This window comes from Coregonus lavaretus (genome assembly GCF_964263955.1).
Source record: "Coregonus lavaretus genome assembly, chromosome: 33".
NCBI lineage: Eukaryota > Metazoa > Chordata > Actinopteri > Salmoniformes > Salmonidae > Coregonus > Coregonus lavaretus.
The window spans coordinates 15,614,883-15,635,259 of record NC_140020.1 but is presented as its reverse complement, the minus strand read 5'-3'; the positions used below and the strand labels follow the sequence as shown (position 1 = coordinate 15,635,259).

Sequence of the window (20,377 nt, the reverse complement as noted above, 5' to 3'; positions counted from 1 at the left end):
ATCAAGGATCTCTCTGTAATTTGCTCCGTTCAGCTTTCACTCGATCCTAACTAGTCTCCCAGTCCCTGCCGCTGAAAAACATCCCCACAGCATGATGCTGTCACCACCATGCTTCGCTGTAGGGATGGTGCTAGGTTTCCTCCAGACGTGACGCTTGGCATTCAGGCCAAAGAGTTCAATCTTGGGTTCATCAGACCAGAGAATCTTGTTTCTCATGGTCTGAGAGTCTTTAGGTGCCTTTTTGCAAACTCCAAGCGGGCTGTCATGTGCCTTTTACTAAGGAGTGGCTTCCGTCTGGCCAATCTACCATAAAGGCCTGATTGGTGGAGTGCTACAGAGATGGTTGGGCTTCTGGAAGGTTCTCCCATCTCCACAGAGGAACTCTGTAGCTCTGTCAGAGTGACCATCGGGTTCTTGGTCACCTCCCTGACCAAGGCCCTTCTCCCCAGATTTCTCAGTTTGGCTGGGCGGCCAGCTCTAGGAAGAGTCTTGGTTGTTCCAAACTTATTCCATTTAAGAATGATGGAGGCCACTGTGTTCTTGGGGACCTTCAATGCTGCAGAATTCCTTTGGGCTTGGTTTTTGCTCTGACATGCACTGTCAACTTTGGGACCTTATTTAGACAGTTGTGTGCCTTTCCAAATCATGTCCAATCAATTGAATTTACCACAGGTGGACTCCAATCAAGTTGTAGAAACATCTCAAGGATGATCAATGGAAACAGGATGCACCTGAGCTCAATTTCGAGTGTCATTGCAAAGGGTCTTAATACTTATGTAAATAAGTTATTTATGTTTTTTATTTGTAATACATTTGCAAAAATGTATCCAAACATGTTTTTGCTTTGTTATTATGGGGTATTGTGTGTAGATTGATGAGGATAAAATAAAATAAAATATATTTTAGAATAAGGCTGTAACGTAACAAAATGTAGAAAAAGTCAAGAGGTCTGAATACTTTCCGAATGCACTGTATCTGTAAAGACCCTCAGTCGAGTAGTGTATTTCAAGCACAGATTCAACCACAAAGACCAAGGTGCCTTTTCAATGCCTTACAAAGAAGGGCACTGATTGGTAGATGTGAAGAAGAAAAAAAAGAAAAAAAAAGACACTTTGAGCATGGTAACGTTATTAATTAGGCTTTAAATGATGTATCATGTGGTGTATCAATACACCCAGTCACTACACTCTTAGAAAAAAAATTGCTTTCTAGAACCTAAAAGGGTTCTTCGGCTGTCCCCATAGGATAACCCTTTGAAGAACCCTTTTTGGTTCCAGGTAGAACCCTTTTGAGTTCTATGTAGAACCCTTTTGAGTTCCATGTAGAACCCTTTTGAGTTCCATGTAGAACCCTTTTGAGTTCCATGTAGAACCCTTTACACGTCTTTCCTAACTCAGTTGCCAGCAGAGGAAGGAAGCCGGAATTTCAACATGAGGCCAATGGTGATTTTAAAACAGTTACAGAGTTTAATGTCTGTGATGGGACAAAACTGAGGACGGATCAACAACATTGTAGTTACTCCACAATACTAACCTAAATGACAGAGTGAAAAGAAGAAAGCCTGTACAGAATACAATTATTCCAAAACATGCATCCTGTGTGCAACAAGGCAGATACAGCAGAGGGGCTAAGGATTTTAGAGATGGGGAAAGGGCCGATAAAAGGGGGGAAAGTTTACGGGACTCCACCCAGAGGGGCAGATCCCGAGTGGAAAGCCATACCCTCTGCCCGAGACGATAGCGGGGAGCCAGTAGCAGTCCGCCTGTTGCCGATACCTGGAGGTGTTTGGCTCGCTCCGACTGGCCATTAGACTGGGGATGAAAACCGGAGGACAGGCTGGCCAACGACCCAATGAGGGTGCAGAACGCCTTCCAGAACCAGGATGAGAACTGAGGACTGCGATCGGAGACCATGCCGACCGGAAGTCCATGGATCCGGAAGACATGCTGCACCATGAGCTGAGCCGTCTCCTTGGCTGAGGGTATCTTGGGAAGGGGAATAAAATGGGTGGCTTTGGAAAACCTATCCGCCACCGTTAGGATGGATGTGTTGCCATCTGATAGAGGGAGGCCAGTGACGAAGTCCAGGGATATATGGGACCAGGGGCGGTGAGGAACAGGGAGTGGTTGAAGGAGGCCAGCCGTAGCTTGCCACAGAGTCTTATTCTGGCACACACAGTGCAGGTGGCGATGAATGCGGAGACGTCAGGAACCATGGTTCAAATTGATCAGAAATACAGTGTAGACATTGTTAATGTTGTAAATGGCTATTGTAGATGGAAACGGCTGATCTTTAATGGAATAGGTTTACAGAGGCCCATTATCAGCAGCCATCAGTCCTGTGTTCCAATGGCACATTGTGTTTGCTAATCCAAGTGTATCATTTTAAAAGGCTAATTGATCATTAGAAAACCCTTTTGCAATTATGTTAGCACAGCTGAAAACTGTTGTGCTGATTAAAGAAGCAATAAAACTGGCCTTCTTGAGACTAGTTGAGTATCTGGAGCATCAGCAATTGTGGGTTCGATTACAGGCTCAAAATGGCCAGAAACAAAGAACTTTCTCCTGAAACTTGGCAGTCTATTCTTGTTCTGAGAAATGAAGGCTATTCCATGCGAGAAATTGCCAAGAAACTGAAGATCTCGTACAACGCTGTGTACTACTCCCTTCATAGAACAGCGCAAACTGGCTCTAACCAGAATAGAAAGAGGAGTGGGAGGCCCCGGTGCACAACTGAGCAAGAGGACAAATACATTAGCGTGTCTAGACCCCAAACTTTTGAACGGTAGTGTACATGTAGAAAATGTTTTTTCATTTGTAGCATTATGTGGCGATTTCAAACAATCCACGTAGCAGAGATCAGCACATCGGGGCTGCCGGCAAACGTGTGGTGAGCTGGTTTAATAAAAAATATTGACACAAAAGCGTTGAAAAGAGGGACAAAGTACTGTTGTTTAAACTGATTTGCTTCATGATTTGTCAACTCGAGCACAATGAATCTGTGCTTCAGTCTGATCAACTGTAGTCCACTGATAACAACCACAGCTGCAGGTACAGCCTTGAGAAGCCTATGCACGCTGATCCCCTCTGGCCAGGGGAAACAAAGCGGTAACGTCATGTATTTATAGCCTAAGCTATGTATTCATAGCCTAAAATAGGCCTATTTATTTGTGTTAAGAGAAATTTGGTTTAGATTCTATGGAGAATAGTGCCAATATTATTGTAAGTAGATAGAGTACATATTCAAACTGCGAGGCTACCTAGACATTCTCAATTCAAAATTATTGACCGTAATTAATCAATCAATAGTGATTACATTCTGTGTAACTTTTTAATTACAGATGCAAAGGCCTACACGATGCAACCCTGCATAAAACAAGCTCAGCCCTGTTAGTTATATTGTCCAATAGCAGTTGTTGTCTAGTTTTTTTTTAACTATATGACCTGATTAGAAGAAATCTGATCCCATCATAGGCCATATAAAGCTGATTTATAATTATTTCCGGTGAACTATGTTTATTTCTAGAGTCCGGAGTTTTACCTCGTTAGGTTAGCCCCCCCCCCACACACACACACACACACACACTCTGGGACCTGTGGTTACAAATAAACTTAGTATCTCGATATTTTGAGATAGTATCGACATCGAAATTATTAGATACTATAAAAATATTTCAAGATACTATCTAAAAATGTCAAGATAGCATTGACATTTTTTTTTTATATGGTGCTGGGAATGGGCTTCCATACATTTGTTCCCAGAAAGTCAGCACATCCCTCGTTCTAATTTCACAATCTCCATGCGCCCCTCAAAACCCTTTGCTGACCTCAACCTCCAAATAACCGTCCACCCCCCGCTCTCCACAACCCACCACCCCCTCTCCAAAACACACTCCAGCCCTTAGTCCGTTTCTTCGTACTATTTTTCAGCTGTCCTACTGGGGTTACAGGGACGTTTCTAACTTGGTGCCTGTCCGGGACCGTTGAGATGTGGCCACATGACCGTTGATTCATGGGGACGCCCATAGAGCTGTCACTTTTAAGGCAGGTGTCGAGAAATTGGCAGACCACTGCGCAAAGAAAAAGACTCTGACCTCATCCTGAAATACTGCAATATGATGGCCCTGCTGGTCACAGGACCCAAGGTACTAACATAAAAGGGCTTTTCTAAATATTGAAATGAAACCTGATCATGTCCAAGGAGACAAGTCCAAAAGTTATGACTTGACATTGTGACAGATAGGGGTGATAGTTTTTTGCCACATTTCTCTCTGATTTCCCATCGTAGTTTTATTGAGACACCACAGGAATCAGGAATTTGTGTCATGCTGATTATGATCTTGCAAATGCAACACTGTTTAACACTAAAGGCATTACTGTAACATTTCTGAGAGGCGAGCACCAGACCAGACCATTATTCTTAAGTATTTCCCACAGATTTGACAATCATTACCATTTTGTTACCCCATTCCTCCAAACCATCATTTAAGTGAATCTTAAGCCACCCGTCCACCCTTCAGGACCCATATGGGGAGTGTTAAGTGGAACGGGGGAGACGGGGGAGATTTACCACTCTACAGGCAGAGAGAGACCACACAAAAGCAGCTACTGTACTGAGATAGAGATAGATAGATAGATAGATAGATAGATAGATAGATAGATAGATAGATAGATAGATAGATAGATAGATAGATAGATAGATAGATAGATAGATAGATAGATAGATAGATAGATAGATAGATAGATAGATAGATAGATAGATAGATAGATAGATAGATAGATAGATAGATAGATAGGAGGGGATATTTTCCCTCATGAGTAATGATCGCAAATCACTTTCCAGCCCACGGTGCCTGCCTCGCTCTCCGTGCTGTGTCGGTGGTTGTGGGCAAGAATCTAGATCCCGGAAAAAGTATAATCGTGAGAGTGGACTGTTACGCTGATCTGATCCCCGTAACCCGGTAGGTCCTGCTGAAGGCTGGGAAGCATGGTGGTTTAAGCTTAAGATTCTCAAGATTCCCCACAACATAGCAGCAATGCTTTAGAGAGTTTCTGCAGCTTGTTATGGGAGATGCCTGGGATGGTTCCTGTAGTGTATATTTTCATTTAGTCTGAATGCTTGGCACACTCTCATCGTAAACAGAGGCCTAGGTAGACATAGATGGCATACCTGGTTTGCACTTCATGTGATGAAAGAAACCATTCATTAACATATCTAATTTACATAGCTGGGAAAGTATTTTAGAACTCAACAGCTATGAGGAATATTCCTGGAAAACAATAGAAAAATGCAGAGTGCGAATTATACCTGTGACAATCATAGGACCATATTTTTTTCACGGGACCTCCTCTGTGGAATTTTTTTATGGGCCTAATAGTAAAGCTGTATTTTTACGGTAAACATGTATTACCTTTTAATGAGGCATGAACACAACCAGTCATGATGTTTTCATCTGATTGTCAAACGAATCACTTCAAAAAGTAGGCCACCTGCTTATGTTCGTCCACTCTAAAATAATTCCAGCATCCAAACAGTGAACTGTGCACTCGTTCTATTTGATGAATGGAAAGAGACATCTGTTACAAAACACCAAAAGGTGTAATAACATTTGACGATTGTCATTGGGTCTACACTCTTGTAGCCTGAAATAATTGATGCGTCTTGCTGACAAAATGACTGTTTTTGTGGAAAGAAAAGTTGGGACACCTGAAAAGGGGCTGAAATACGAGACTGTCCCGTGATGAAAAGTGCAGGCACATAGATTTTTTTTTTTTTTACCATTACACAGAGGTGAGGTTGTTTGTTTAATTTGGAATAAGCTTCTATTTTAATATTTACCACTATAGCTGTAAAAATGGCATTTTAAACAAATAGAAGAATGGTTAAATTAGCATTATTTAGAGACCCCCCCCCCCCCCCCAAAGTTTCACTTTGTTGCATTTAGGGGGGCTCATGTCTCATTCAGGGGTCTGAGACCCCCCTGGGGCCCCCGTAATTCACACTGGAAATATGTCTCCTTACTGTATTACTTGATTAACCTACTGCAAACAGAATCTCAGGATATTCTCAATATTAGTTCAGTGAAATATCGTTGCAACTGTTAGTAGACCTATATTAAATATGCATTTAAACTGAAATGTACATAAAAATATGATAATAAATCAATGGAATTTGCCATAAAATATGTGTTCATGGTGAAAATCAAACCTTGAGTATTCAAATTCTTGGACAGTGCCCTCATTATTGTACACACCATGAAAGTTATTCATATTACATTCACAATTCAAATAACAAAATAAATGACAAAATAAATTGAGAATACATTTCAGTGAACATGCATGCCTACAAAAAGTACCTTAACCTGTTAAAATGTAAAGGCAATATGTAAAGTTTGATTAATGAAACCGTTACACTCTGTACTACATAAATACCCCTCACCATTCACATTCAAATATAAAATAATGTAATGTAATGTTTTTACTAGTAAATTGTGGGTGTTAATGGTGACCTGCTTGTACAAGGGGGTAGCTGTCATGCACATGTTGTTGTGCACCCAAGTTGTGTATTCCATTCTCCCCATGTCTGTCATGCACCTTGTTTCCAAGTATGGTCACTATGAGGGAGTTGTCACTGGGGGCCTTTGTGGGAAATTAATGGCCAACAGAGAAGGGCAAGAAAAACTGGACAGCTGCCTCTGTCACCACCCAGACAGGGTGGCTGTGAAAAGGGCCCACTGTGCAACGCTCCGGTGCAACGTCCCTTACACATGCTTTTCTGTTAATCTGATTTTGCTGTCAGCAGCTGTCTTTCATATTTTCACATTTTCTCGGGCTGTGTGCATTATCACCCCTGTCTGTCCCACACAGGCCCGGGGTTTGATTTGAACCCAGTTAGGATCAGGGCTGGAAAGCTAGAGAGCTATAATATGATACAGGATGTTCCATGTTTCACCTATTGTATATCCTAGAATCTTAACATTACAGTAATATAATGTCTCTTCAGTCCTTTAGCTCTCTAGAGAGATACGTCACATGGTGTGTAAGGTACGATATTTGGTTTGTCCAAAGGGGGAGAGGGGTTGGGGTCTGCCCAACTCGCATTCACATTCAGTTGGCCATGTCTGCAAACTAAGTCATGCGAAAACAAGGAGAGTGGACAGGCAGCAGTGAGTTTGCCTCATCAGTCCACGGTGGCCCCTATAAATAAGCCACAAGTGTGACCGAACTGATGGAGCCAAGCCCAAATTCCAGCACATGGATTGCCAGTGGCCTTCTTCAATTCTATGGGCATTAAGACACTCATTTATACTGAACACAAATATAGACGCAACATGTAAAGTGTTGTTCCCATCTTTCATGAGCTGAAATAAAAGATCCCAGAAATGTTCCATATGCACAAAAAGCTTATTTCTCTCAAATTGTGTGCACCCCTGTTAGTGAGTATTTCTCCTTTGCCAAGATAATCCATCCACCTGACAGGTGTAGCATATCAAGAAGCTGATTAAACAGCATGATCATTACACAGGTGCACCTTGTGATGGGGACAATAAAAGGCCACTCTAAAATGTGCAGTTTTGTCACACAACACAATACCACAGATTACTCAAGTTTTGAGGGAGCATGCAATTGGCATGCTGACAGCAGGAATTTCCACCAGAACTGTTGCCAGATAATTTAATGTTAATTTATCTACCGTAAGCCGCCTCCAACGTCGTTTAGAGAATTTGGCAGTACGTCCAACCGGCTTCATAACCGCAGACCACGTGTAACCACGCCAGCCCAGGACCTCCCCATCCGGCTTCTTTACTTGCAGGATCTTCTGAGACCAGCCACCCGGGCAGCTGATGAAACTGAGTATTTCTGTCTGTAATAAAGCCCTTTTGTGGGGAAAAACTCATTCTGATTGGCTGGGCCTGGCTCCCCAGTGGGTGGGCCTATGCCCTCCCAGGCCCACCCATGGTTGCGCCCCTGCCCAGTCATGTGAAATCCATAGATTAGGGCCTAATGAATTTATTTCAATTGACTGATTTCCTTATAACTCAGTAAACTCTTTGAAATTGTTGCATGTTGCGTTTTTGTTTTTGTTCAGTATAGAAATGTGTTGTCGGACCATACAGTACCATATCATTTGAACATCTACAGAATCAAAACAAAAGTAAAAAATAAATAATAATATGTATTTTATAGATATGTTTTTTCAACAGTTGAATATACAGTATATATATATATATGTATATTTATATATATATTTTTTTTCAAGCAGGTAAGGTCATGTAGGTTTATAATTGAATAATCCACTTTTGTAGGATTTGCAGCAATATCTGAAAATGTGTATTTCCCAGACCCATCATCATTATAACCTTGTGTCCGAGGACTTTCTCTTCAACTGGTAAATAACCGTTTTGTAAAGGTTTTTCAACTGAAGTTATATTCCACTTACTAATAAGTGCTTTTTCAAAGTACCACTGGATGCTAACCTAGGGACATAACAGTATTGAACAGAGAGAGATTCTCTTCTCCTTCCATCAAGGTATCCTGTCGTATGCTCCTAATGGCCCAGGATAAAAGAGGTGTTGAAATGAGGGCCACAATGGGGGATTCAGAGTGCAAGGACAAGCCTGCCCATTCGGTCCGCACAACCTTTTAAGCTCAATCAAATCAGTCCGGTTGCATTGTGTTTAATTTCTACCTCCTCATTGCAGCCACGGAGGAAAGATCTCTCCCTCTCTCCTTGTCCTTGCAGATATTTTCCTCACAAAAATATTAACATTCACTGATAGCTGTACTGTGCAGAAGCGACAGCTGTAGGTGTGACATTGTTACGACTTTGTGTTCGATGTGCACTCAATATTAATGGATTTTTCTTATGAGCAGCAGCCTTCATTCCTAATGATTTTGTAATGGAGTCTGTCATAGGAGAGACTAGGCAAAGCATGTAAAGATTGACACACACATCCACTGTGCGACACTGACACTAGTAGTCATTATGTAATCAGTCAGTGATGTGGGGTCCAGTGGTATACCATGCCACTTGGGCCAGGTGATATCTGATTGACCATGGGCGTGTTTCAAAGTCCAGAGAGGCCAGGGGCCATGGCCAGATGATTACAAACGACCTGTATGTACCACACACACAAACACCCTGCTGTATCCTGCACGCACCCACACTCACTACACCCCGCTACCCCTCACACACATTCACTACACACCCCTACCCCGCAAACACATACACACACGCACACACTCCACCCCACACCTCGTCCACCCCCCACATCGCCAGCCCCTCCAGTTGTCTCCTGAATCACAGGACTCAGTACTGATGGATGGCACATGACCATGACACTGGGCACGACACTCCTCCATCCCAGCAACGTCTCGCCTTTGTTGGAAGTGAGCGTGTGTTGTTACAACGGGGCCGCCCTAATTTTAACTGCTAATGGGCTCGCCCCTCTCTGGATCCAGGTCCACTCCAGAAATAGGAGGCGCAGTGACATTCATGGGTTTGACAAGGGGCCAAGCCCCCAGCCAAAACACATTTGAGCCGGTGGGAATTTCTTGCCCCTGTAAAAATGTGACACTAATATATTTCTCCTAAATGTCTTCCCGACTACTCCCCAAATGCACGCTGGTCACCCGCACACCACATCCTTCAACCCCACCCTCACCCTGGTTTATACTGTACCTCACCCATAAAACTGGCAGGAAAAGATATGACTTCAATATGCAACAGGAGCCTGGTGACGTAGCGTGTGGTTGTTGTTATGCGGGTCTCTGTGGATGGGGGCAGTATTGCACGTTTATCACGTGCGCTCCGTGGAGGGGGCAGTATTGCACGTTTATCACGTGCGCTCCGTGGAGGGGGCAGTATTGCACGTTTATCACGTGCGCTCCGCCGCCAAGCCAAACCCACGCCAACTTGGCATGGCACCACTTGAATGGCAAGGAAATATTTTTATGCTATTCACCTTTCAATAATATTTCCTCATCAACGAGTGCCGAATTTGCAGACGGGCTGCCCTGACCAGTGGAGGCTGCTGAGGGGAGGACGGCTCATAATAATGGCTGGAACGGACCAAATGGAATGGCATCAAACACATGGAAACCATGTGTTGGATGTATTTGATACCATTCCACCAATTCTGCTCCAGCCATTACCACAAGCCCGTCCTCCCCAATTATGGTGCCACCAACCTCCTGTGCTGCAGACACACACTGCAAACACACTACAGACACACACACGCTACAGAGGGTCAATAGTAATACACCCTTTACCTTTACCTTATGAAATATTTATGAAGTTATGGAACAAATGTATTTCCTACAATTGACTCATATGATATAGGGCTTTTGTGTAGATAATACTGCATGTAATGAGAAGCTGAAGCACATCTAGCAGTACCTCTCTTTTTAACCCTCTCAGCCACGGTACACCAAGATTGCCTGGGCTACAGCTGCGTGGAAAAAATAACAATGAGTGATACAACCAGGTCTGAATCAGTTTGGTCGTCTTGAATCATCTCATTCAAGCTTTGACAAAATGTTCAAGTTAAAGGTTAGGGTTAGACCTTGTAGGCAGAATACATCGTGTTCTCTAAGATGGAGAATCAGTCATCATATTATCTGAATCACCCGAATCTCAGATTAAATTAATTCTCAGACTTTCAATTCCTTTTCAATCATGTGTCTAAGATGGCGTATGGTCATTATGCCTCACAGAAGAGACACATTTGAAGACTAAACCAGTAAGAAACCAGTCCCTGAACTGTCAAGCTTTTCTGTTACAGAGCTGTGGACGTGGTCCTTTCAGCTTCTGCACAGAGAACCAAAAATAACTGCCCATAACATTCATTCAAATATTATTTGAAATGGCTGGCCTTGCTTTTTTTGGTTTGAATTCTAAATGAAATCTTTGTAAGTTAAAATAACACTGATTAAAAAAAGGAACTACAGTACATTGGTTTTGTTAGAGGACATTTACATGATGACCAAGACCAACATGAAATAATAGGGAAACTATCATTAGTTGATAAATCAAATTAAAATAATAATTAGCAATCTAGTGAAAGTCTAGGGAAGGGCTGGTCATGTTTTACATGACTTCATTTTGACTTTCTATATACAGTTCTCTTGGCGTGTTTTCCCTAATGGGGAGTGCTACTGTACATTGTCCTGGTTCAGCACATATGCAACTTATAGTCACCCTGGTAGTTTTTCAATAAATTCTATTAGACTAATGTCAGGCGTATCCAAAGGAATGAATGGGTGGATGAATGGAGTCAGTATGAATGTATACGCCTGGAAACGGCCTAGCAGCAGCTCCACAGCTGACGCTTCCTCCTCGCTCCGTTCAAGAGTCACCCAGTGTCTTTGGATTTCCACATTTCCTCCCCAGGCCGGACCACGACTTCATCGCCGCCTAATACTAGTGACAGGTGTCTCCGCCACGAGAAGGGGCTGCTGGGGCTCTACTGTACGTATCACGCTTCTCTTATGCCATGTCGTGCTACGTAGTCAGAGCCCTGGCGAACCAATTGGACACACTGCAGGCCCACTGCGTCCTAATTTTGTCATAATATTGCCAGTCCCGATGTAGCAGGCCTCATATTTAGAAGATGAAGTGCTGTGATTAGAAACGAGTGCGGGTTTCTTTTTTTTCTTCGTGTTCATTACATGCATTTTAAATTATCATTGGCTCAAACAAAAAGGCTGTGTACTGCCTAGGATTTGACCTATGACCCTTGAACTTTCCCCCTGGTCCTGGGCTGTATGTGCCTATTCTGTGCTCTTTAATGGTTTCCTCATATGCTGCTGAACCTTGTGTGGCAGTGAGGCTGTGTGTCTGGGACAGGTGTCACAATATCTCTCCTGAAACAGAAACTCTCTGTTTCGCATTTCACACTGGAACTACCACATCTAAAATGGTTGCTGTGGTCACATGAAGTGCATGATTTAACACCCATGTCACACTACCAGAACACCAAAAACCCAATGATGATCAATGGTCATTCCTCATACACAACATGGTCATGACAGGGGTTTGTCACCAATGACCTTCAGCTTCATTAATTTGAGGAGTCAGTTGTAAAATAAGAAAAGTTATATAAGCAGTTTGAAGAGTTAACATTTTAATCTTGTTGTAAGTATGTTAATGTTTTTGTAGAGATCCTGAAATAACTAGAGAAATAACTATCCTACTAATATATTCAGTCCTCATTCAGCTACTATGTAAAGTACATGTTTGCGTTCCTCGTTCACTTCTGGCAATGCCTTTGTGTGCTGCCCCTTTCACCCCCTCATTGAATGCAGTTGATGAACTGTTACAACTTTGAAATATTGATGAAGATATCAACAAAGATGATAAGTGTATGAATAAGTTGAATAAGTGCTAGAATACCCAGCCATTCTAAAAAGGTAGAGTATTTTGTTTGTAGACCTGAGACAATGTGCTCAGTAGACTGTAGACAAAACAGGAGGATAAAGTCAGCATGTGTTGCATGCATTCCAGTGATGTGACCAGAGTGTTACTTCCAACCGTGCAGTGGTGCTGGGAGTAAGTTTTCATCTGAAAATCCAGAGCTGTTAATTGTGCATTAAAGAGGGCTGATGTGTGAGGGGCCTGGTTCTCCCCAACACAGCACAGGGCTGGCAGAGCAGAGGGAGTAGTGGTTTCCCCCATGGTCATATTTCTGCCACAGCTAACAAGGTTAATTGGGTGCAAAGACGCTCTCTTATCCAACTTTTCATCAGAGGGCTAAAATCATCTTTACCTTGGATTTCCTTTATATGATTTATCCAGCATCAGACAATTTTTGTGGGATTATGTTAAAAGGTTTGTCTCCCTTCAATTGTTGAAAAATGTAAAGAAATACAGTGAGCTCCAAAGTATTGGGACAGAGACCATTTGTTGTTTTTGTTTTGGCTCTGTACTCTAGCACTTTAGATTTGAAATGATACAGACGCACAAAATATCATACCCCCAAGTCATGCTAACCTCTCACTATTACATTAACAGGGGGGGTTAACATTTTTTAGAGGGGGGGGGGGGGGGGGGTATGATATTTGTGGTTCCGTAACTTTGTCACTCATCATTATTTACGATTCAATCAGGACTACTCATAATCATGGTAGCATCCACATGAATGTAGAAGTGTTTAGAAACATATTATATTTTTTATTTACAATACAAATGACTCCAAAATGACACAATACATTATTTACCATTCATTTCAATTGGGCACAAAAGAATCTGAAACACAACCAAAACAAACAGCAAATGATTGATATATCATTGCGTGGTAGGAATATGGGACCAAATACAAAACTTTGGACTAATTTAATACACATATTTGTCCCAATACTTTTGGTCCCCTAAAATGGGGGGACTATGTACATAAAGTGCTGTAATTTCTAAATGGTTCACTATGTGCTGGAGTACAAAGCCAAAGCAACAACAAAAATGTGTCACTGTCCCAATGCTTTTGGAGCTCACTATATTTATGGTGGGAAAACCATTTGTCCAAGCCCACAATGACCATGAAAGCAGAGAGAGTCTTTGGATATGAATAGTCATTACCTGTCTCACTTTGTTCACAATAGACTAGAGCAGCATTTCTGTAATGTTAGTACCTTCATTCCAGTGCCATTATTGTTTGTTGTGAAATGATTATTATCATTCAAACTCTAGATAATGCATTCTGACCCCGACACAAATTGTGACCAAACTATTTAACCTCTGACCTTGGAATCTGACAGGCCACCGAGGGATTGTGGCACTCTGTACTGTGTGGGGTTGGAGCACTGAATTCCTCTCATTCATTTATTTGAACTGTTTACATAGACAGTTAACGCTAACGATCATTATGTTACATTCCGTATGTTGACATTTCTGACTCTTATTGTACTCATTGTTAGATACTACTGCACTGTTGGAGCTAGGAACACAAGCATTTCGCTACACCTGCAAAAACATCTACTAAATATGTGACCAATAAAATTTGATTTGATTTGGTTGTATTTATTAATAGGCCTTCACAGCTTACCACAGACCCATGAACGTTACGCCACAGGTCCATGGGTTTCTATCCAGGCCCATCAAACTGTAAAAGTATTCGAAAAAACATATTTTTTTAAAGGTTTATTTTCAACGTTATTTACAATAATGTTTTATCATGTGTGGTAACCAGTGAGTGACTAGCCTTATGTAAAGACACTATACATGGGATACAAATAAAATTCACATGTGTGTGTGAAATTAGCACATTGGCCTGTAATATAGATGAAATGCAGGTAACATGCAGGTGCATATCAAATGAATTAATTCCAGGTAACAGTCGATATCAGTAAACATTTAGCTTGTTACTAAGCTCTCCACTAAGTGGCCTACCCTATTTGGCAGAGCTCCATAGTATTTCATTTAGCATCTCGCATCTCATGACGGTAATGAAATGTTCATTGCAGACTTTCAGAAGAAAAAATAAACCAGCTTGTGAAGTGCTTTTGCTCCCTCATTGGTCAGATGCAGGCTCGTCCAGAGACACTTCAAAACCGCTGGCTGTGTAATGTCTTTACTTTAGCCCGCTACGCTCTCGCTGTAGCACTGAGGGAGCGTTAAGAAGGCAGGACGCGCAGCGCGATTTGGATAGAAACCCCGCTCCCCAACGTTCTTAATTACTTTAATCTCTCCGCGTTTAGGAAATTACAGCCCTACAATCTCCAATGAAGATTCTGCTTATTCTGTCAAGTTATTATCCGTGAGAATTCGCTTTTTTCGCCATGAGCTGCTTGGATGTGATGTATCAAGTGTATGGTCCACCACCTCAGCCTTATTTTTCCGCAGCGTATAGTCCATATCGTCACCAGGTATGTTATTGCTTGTGTTATTTCGCTTATTGGCAGATTTAGTGCACGGAAACTTTTGTCAGACTGGTGTGGAAAAAAACTTTTATCGCGCATTATGGCGTCATTTGGTCTCTCTAGGCTACTGTATTTTGGCAATGGCCACTTAAAAAATTATTCTACATTACCAATAGTCCCTTTCAACAGTTATCTATTTAAGAAGAAGAATTTATTAGCCTATTGGCAATGCTAGGCCTACTTTTGATTGTTATTAATGATTCATTAATGAATAATGATAGCCATACCTCCTTGAATTGTTATTGACTATATCTAATTTGCGTGATAATATTGTTAGTTGATATAAGTGTTTATAAGTGTTTTAAACCAACATATTTTTCAAGTTGTTTATAGATATGCTCTCCGTTTTGCTAAATCGAATCACTCAGGCTTAGACTATTGCATAGGCTACTGAATTTGTTGTTTCTAGATTCTATTGCTATTTAGGATATTTTGCTATGTGTAAATTAGGACTATTCTTAATATGTAGGCTACATTGAAATAGCCAAGGCCTTTATTAACCAATCAAAACAAAATAATGATGGGTCATTAATAGATTGTAGGCTTCGTTTATAACTTTTATTAAGCGTTCGTCAAGTCGAAGTTTTTCTTTTTTCTTTTTTCTTTAGTAATCTATAGGCTGCAATATAGGATCCTTTACATTCACAACAATTACTTAGCTACCGTGTAACATTTTTCATGAGCAAGGGCAGTTGAAAATTGAATAAGCAGTGCTCTAGTAACGATTTCGTTGAAGCATATCCGGTGATACATTACTGTAAATTAAGTTAATGCTTGTGCATGCACGAGTACCAGTTAGGCATATATGGGCTATTCGTTTTCCAGAGGTGCATTGGTGCTACGGCCCTCTTAAATGTTTGCCACTTTCTTAAAACCTCTCACATTCAATATACAAATGCAGATCTTCGTTTGCACAGAGAGCTGGTTTTCATATTTAAAATAGGTCGAAAGTCTTCTTTAAATGGAGTGAGTATGCAGAGAGAGAAGGGAATAGTGGGATTCATTCAAGACTCTCCAATGTTCATAATTAACCAATTAACTGATTGGCGATATGTTCACGGATTTAAATGCAATAGCTGTGTTCTTGAATCCAACCACTGTCACGTCTAAAAAATAGTTTGAGTAGGCCTATGAATGAGGAGAGGACCATGCTTTTATTTTTAATATACCATTTAAAATAGGTTTATTAAACGCACAGAGGCCACAATATAATGCGCAACTGTTGGACAATAATGAAAAGCGCAAAAATGTCACCCAAATGTGCAGGTGAAATTCAAGTAGATAATAGTTAACTTGATGCCTTGATAGGAATTAATATCTAATACATGTCAAGGCTATTACATTCTGACGTTTTTTTTATCGGATGTTTCAGAAATTGGCATTTTATTCCAAAATGCAAGAAGCGCAAGAGAGCATCAGTGGGGGCAACTCGTTATCGAACCTCCCGGGTCCGACGATAAAGGAGGAGGACTGCGCGCGAGAGAAAGATCACCCTCCAGAGGCCGAGTACCTGAACTCGCGATGCGTGCTCTTCACCTACTTCCAGGGGGACATCAGCTCAGTGGTGGACGAGCACTTCAGCCGGGCCCTCAACCAGCCCACCAGCTACGTCCCCGGGTCGGTCAGCAACAAGTCCGCACGAGGTAGACCTACATCCACCTCTTGGAAAGGTGCCGATCACAGAACCACTCCAAACACCTGTCCGCGCGCGGTTTCATTTCACCTCAATGACTGTGTATTTAGGCTACATAGAAGATACAGGAAACGTTTTCATAAATATTTGCATTCATTTGGCGAGTAGGCCTAGGTCTTGCATGCAAGTGAGTTCTTAGTTTTTGGTATATTATTGAGTTCACATCCTACTAAAATAAACAGCCTTTTAAAAGTTTGGATTTTAGAACAAATCAATTAATCCCATGTTTTGCTCCCATAGTTTCAGTTTCAGTTGGCAGTCATTCACCACTCTCATTTGTGTTTGCTGAAAATTACAACGGAATCAGAAAGTCAAACAAAATTGATGGGCACGACGAATTGCTATAAATAAGGCAGTTGAAAATATGATAACATGGGTTCTGTAGAATTTAGGGCGCAGACTTATTCACTATATTGTAGGGGAACTTGTAGTGAGGGTTTGGTATCATTTCTCTGTTGCATATTACTCCCTTAATGAACTAAAATGTAATTATATGACCAATATTACACAGCCAACCATTCTCCAATTTTGATCAACCATCAGGAATAATGGACAACAACAATGATATTCATCCATGCATCTTTTAATGTTCTCCTTTATTTCATCCTTTCAATTGAATTGATCATTGAATGATCAGTCTTTAAACTCTGCTATTTTACCACATCCTCAGAACAGGCTTATCGATCCTCACCCAAAGATACATTCATAGTCTTTACCACATAATTGATCTGTGATTGAGCATTTCAATGTGTCTGTGGTTTCCCAGATGGATCATTCCCGATGAGCCAGAGGAGTTTCCCCCCGTCCTTCTGGAGCAGTACGTACCAGCCCTCCTCCATGAGCAGTGCCTTAGGAGCCTCCCACTCAGAGATACCCTTCCCTGGGGACCCTTACTCCTCCGCCTCCCTACACAGCCACCTCCAACATGCCACCCCGGAGCCCTGGCACCACTCACACCACCACCACCACCACCCCTACTCACTTGGTGGGGCCATCGGCACCCAGGGCTCCGCCTACCCTCGACCCAGCATGCACGAGGTGTACGGCACACACTTTGACCCCCGCTACAGTTCTCTGCTGGTGCCCTCCGTCCGGCCACACCGGCTCCCTCCATCCACTGTCCCCGGGCCGAGCGCCTCACCGTGTGACATTGGGAAGAGTGAGTCAGCCAGCTCGGCCTGGACCGGGACCTTCACAGGGGCAGGGGCAGACATCAGCCAGAGCATCGGCCTCAATGTAGACGCAGGTAACAACAGCAATAACAACAACAACACACTCTTCGTAAAGGAGTAGTTGTTCCAAGGGCACTTCAGAATAGCCTTAGTTATTTGATTGTCCCCAAACATGCGCAACTACTATTGTGTGCTCTACAATTCATTTAAGGTAGAAGTTAAGAAACGTTGCAATGCCTTACACCGGGGTTATGCTTACATTCATAACACAATGCAATCTATTATTCTGGTTAATTTCTTCAATGATATTATATTGTACAACATCCATATCTTCCAGCCATCTGCAAGTACAACTTAAGTGTTCAATTTTCCCCCTCCACTAATGCATTGTCAGTGTACTGAGGTTCACATTCATCTTATTTCCTTTCTCCCCTCTTAACCTTTTACCTCAGTGGGCTAAATCAGGGTCACACAGAACGTTTCATGGTAGTCTTAAACAAATCTATTTTGAAACAAAGTATACACCTCACACACATGGTTATGGGCTTTAAAAAAGAAGACATCTGTACCATGTCAGATATAGAGTTGAAATGTTTTCTATTTTGAGTTTGCATCCCAAGACTTCACTTTATATACATCACAGAAGACTGATGAAATATAACAAAACTGTTTGACATAGAAACACCAGATTTTTGTCGTAAAAAAAGTATTTATTAATGAGAAAATTATGAAAAATATCTATAACTTTCCACCCATGAGGCTAAAGAGGGTGCTTTTGGTAATTGACTGCAGGAAGGGCTACATCATTCTCTTGTAGATACTGTCAATGCTAATGCTTCAACTTGTCAATGTGAAGACATACTGTATGTCTAAAGGGCATTCAATACCGTACACCAGCAAAAGTGTGTGAAGTATTTGTACAGAGTAGTATTTGACCTTGTCAGGAAGAATATACAGTGTCTTCAGAAAGTACTTTACAGGGAGGTAGCTGCTATGTACATTGGTCCTCTGTAGCTCAGCTGGTAGAGCACGGCGCTTGTAATGCCAAGGTAGTGGGTTCGATCCCCGGGACCACCCATACACACAAAAAAAAAATGTATGCATGCATGACTGTAAGTCGCTTTGGATAAAAGCGTCTGCTAAATGGCATATTATTTATATTATTATTCTTGAGAAGAGACCAGGGATATTTATTTCACTATATTCAACACCACCTCTGTTTTCTTTACTTTTCTCCATGAGGTCATACAATAGGCTACATACAAACAGGCCACAAATAACACATAACATAAATATCAGATGGAGAAAATAAATATGGGGGAGAAAAAAAATCTACTAAGAAAGTCAAACAAAAGAAAGTGTGATGCTGCCAATTCATTTAAGGTAGAAGTTAAGAAACATTGCAACGCCTTACACCGGGGTTATGTTTACATTCATAACACAATGCAGGTTTTCTTTCTCCCTGGGAAAACAGTTGTCTTGTCAAGGCCACTCTCCAACGCTAAGAAAGACAATGTCTCTGTGGTTTAACAGGTTGAGTTCTCTGTCTCTGCTTTTTCCTGGGAGGCAAAATGATTTTTTTCATACTTTTCTGCTTCAGGGCTTCCTGCTTCTACCTATAAGCCATTTGGTCTCCCTCTTCCTAATCATCTTCTCTTGCCCTCCCTTCTGTTTTCTCTCTTTCTTTCTCTTTCCTGTCCTCTCAGGTCTGCAGGCCCAGGATAAGAGCAAGGACTTGTACTGGTTTTAAAGCTCTGCTGCCCTCCAGGCCTGAGCTGGCCTCTGTGTTTCTCTGCACTGTGTGATATTGACAGACATTTTCTGTAACAGATTCTAATCTCACTTGCAGCTCGACGCTACACCCTCTGTGGCGGAAACATCCTCAGCTGAAATTATGCCATTGTGGAGACCATCTGCTGGAAATGCAGTGGACAAGGGAGAGAATCTAAAACTGAGTCTCTCCTACTTAAGAGAAAGGAGGGCAGGACTTGCTGGACAGCTTGCGAGAAATACTAAGTGGTGTGACTGACAACTGTTATCTGGCCAAGACTGAACGCTTTCAACTCCTCCAAAGAGGACACTTGTTGAAAAATAAAAAATAAATAAAACCCTTTTATGGTGAATGTGTGAAACTGGAACATCAAAAATGAGATTTGACAAGAGCACACTCAGAGACTGGACAAACACTATTTGCCATTGTTGTTTCTTTATCCGTGAAAGGAGAGGAGCAAGAGAGAGGAGCATTCTCTAACATGACTGAAGTGAGCACCGGCTATTTGAAGCCACTTGACTCAATCTATAATGCTCCCCAGCAGCTGTCAACGACAACTGTTTCAGAACTCAACGGACACACGCAATCGTACTGTCACTGCACAGTGTTTGACCAGGGGCTCCGGACTTCATAAAAGGAGCATTTTGTCAAATCTGGACCCCGACCCACAGGGAACAACTGGTTTGACTGTTGATTTTGAGGGGGAAGGGTGGACAGGGGGTAGCAGAAGTGGACACACAACTGTGCTATGTATGTATGTCTGTGTGCGATCTATGGGCAGCTCTATACATGTGTAGGATCTTAATTTGATAATAATTCACGTTTCCTG

The 20,377-nt window shown here is 41.9% G+C and overlaps 1 protein-coding gene across 1 annotated transcript; it reads left to right on the top strand.

Annotated features, from left to right (window-relative positions):
• Positions 1 to 14,771: 14,771 nt before the first annotated feature.
• Positions 14,772 to 19,527, top strand: LOC311108112 (transcription cofactor vestigial-like protein 2; the record flags this gene model as incomplete). The annotated part of the gene is made up of 4 exons (XM_084150750.1): positions 14,772 to 14,858; positions 16,285 to 16,555; positions 17,372 to 17,851; positions 19,484 to 19,527. 4 exons carry the CDS (start codon positions 14,772 to 14,774, stop codon positions 19,525 to 19,527), a joined length of 882 nt encoding a protein of 293 aa, XP_084006876.1.
• Positions 19,528 to 20,377: the final 850 nt, after the last annotated feature.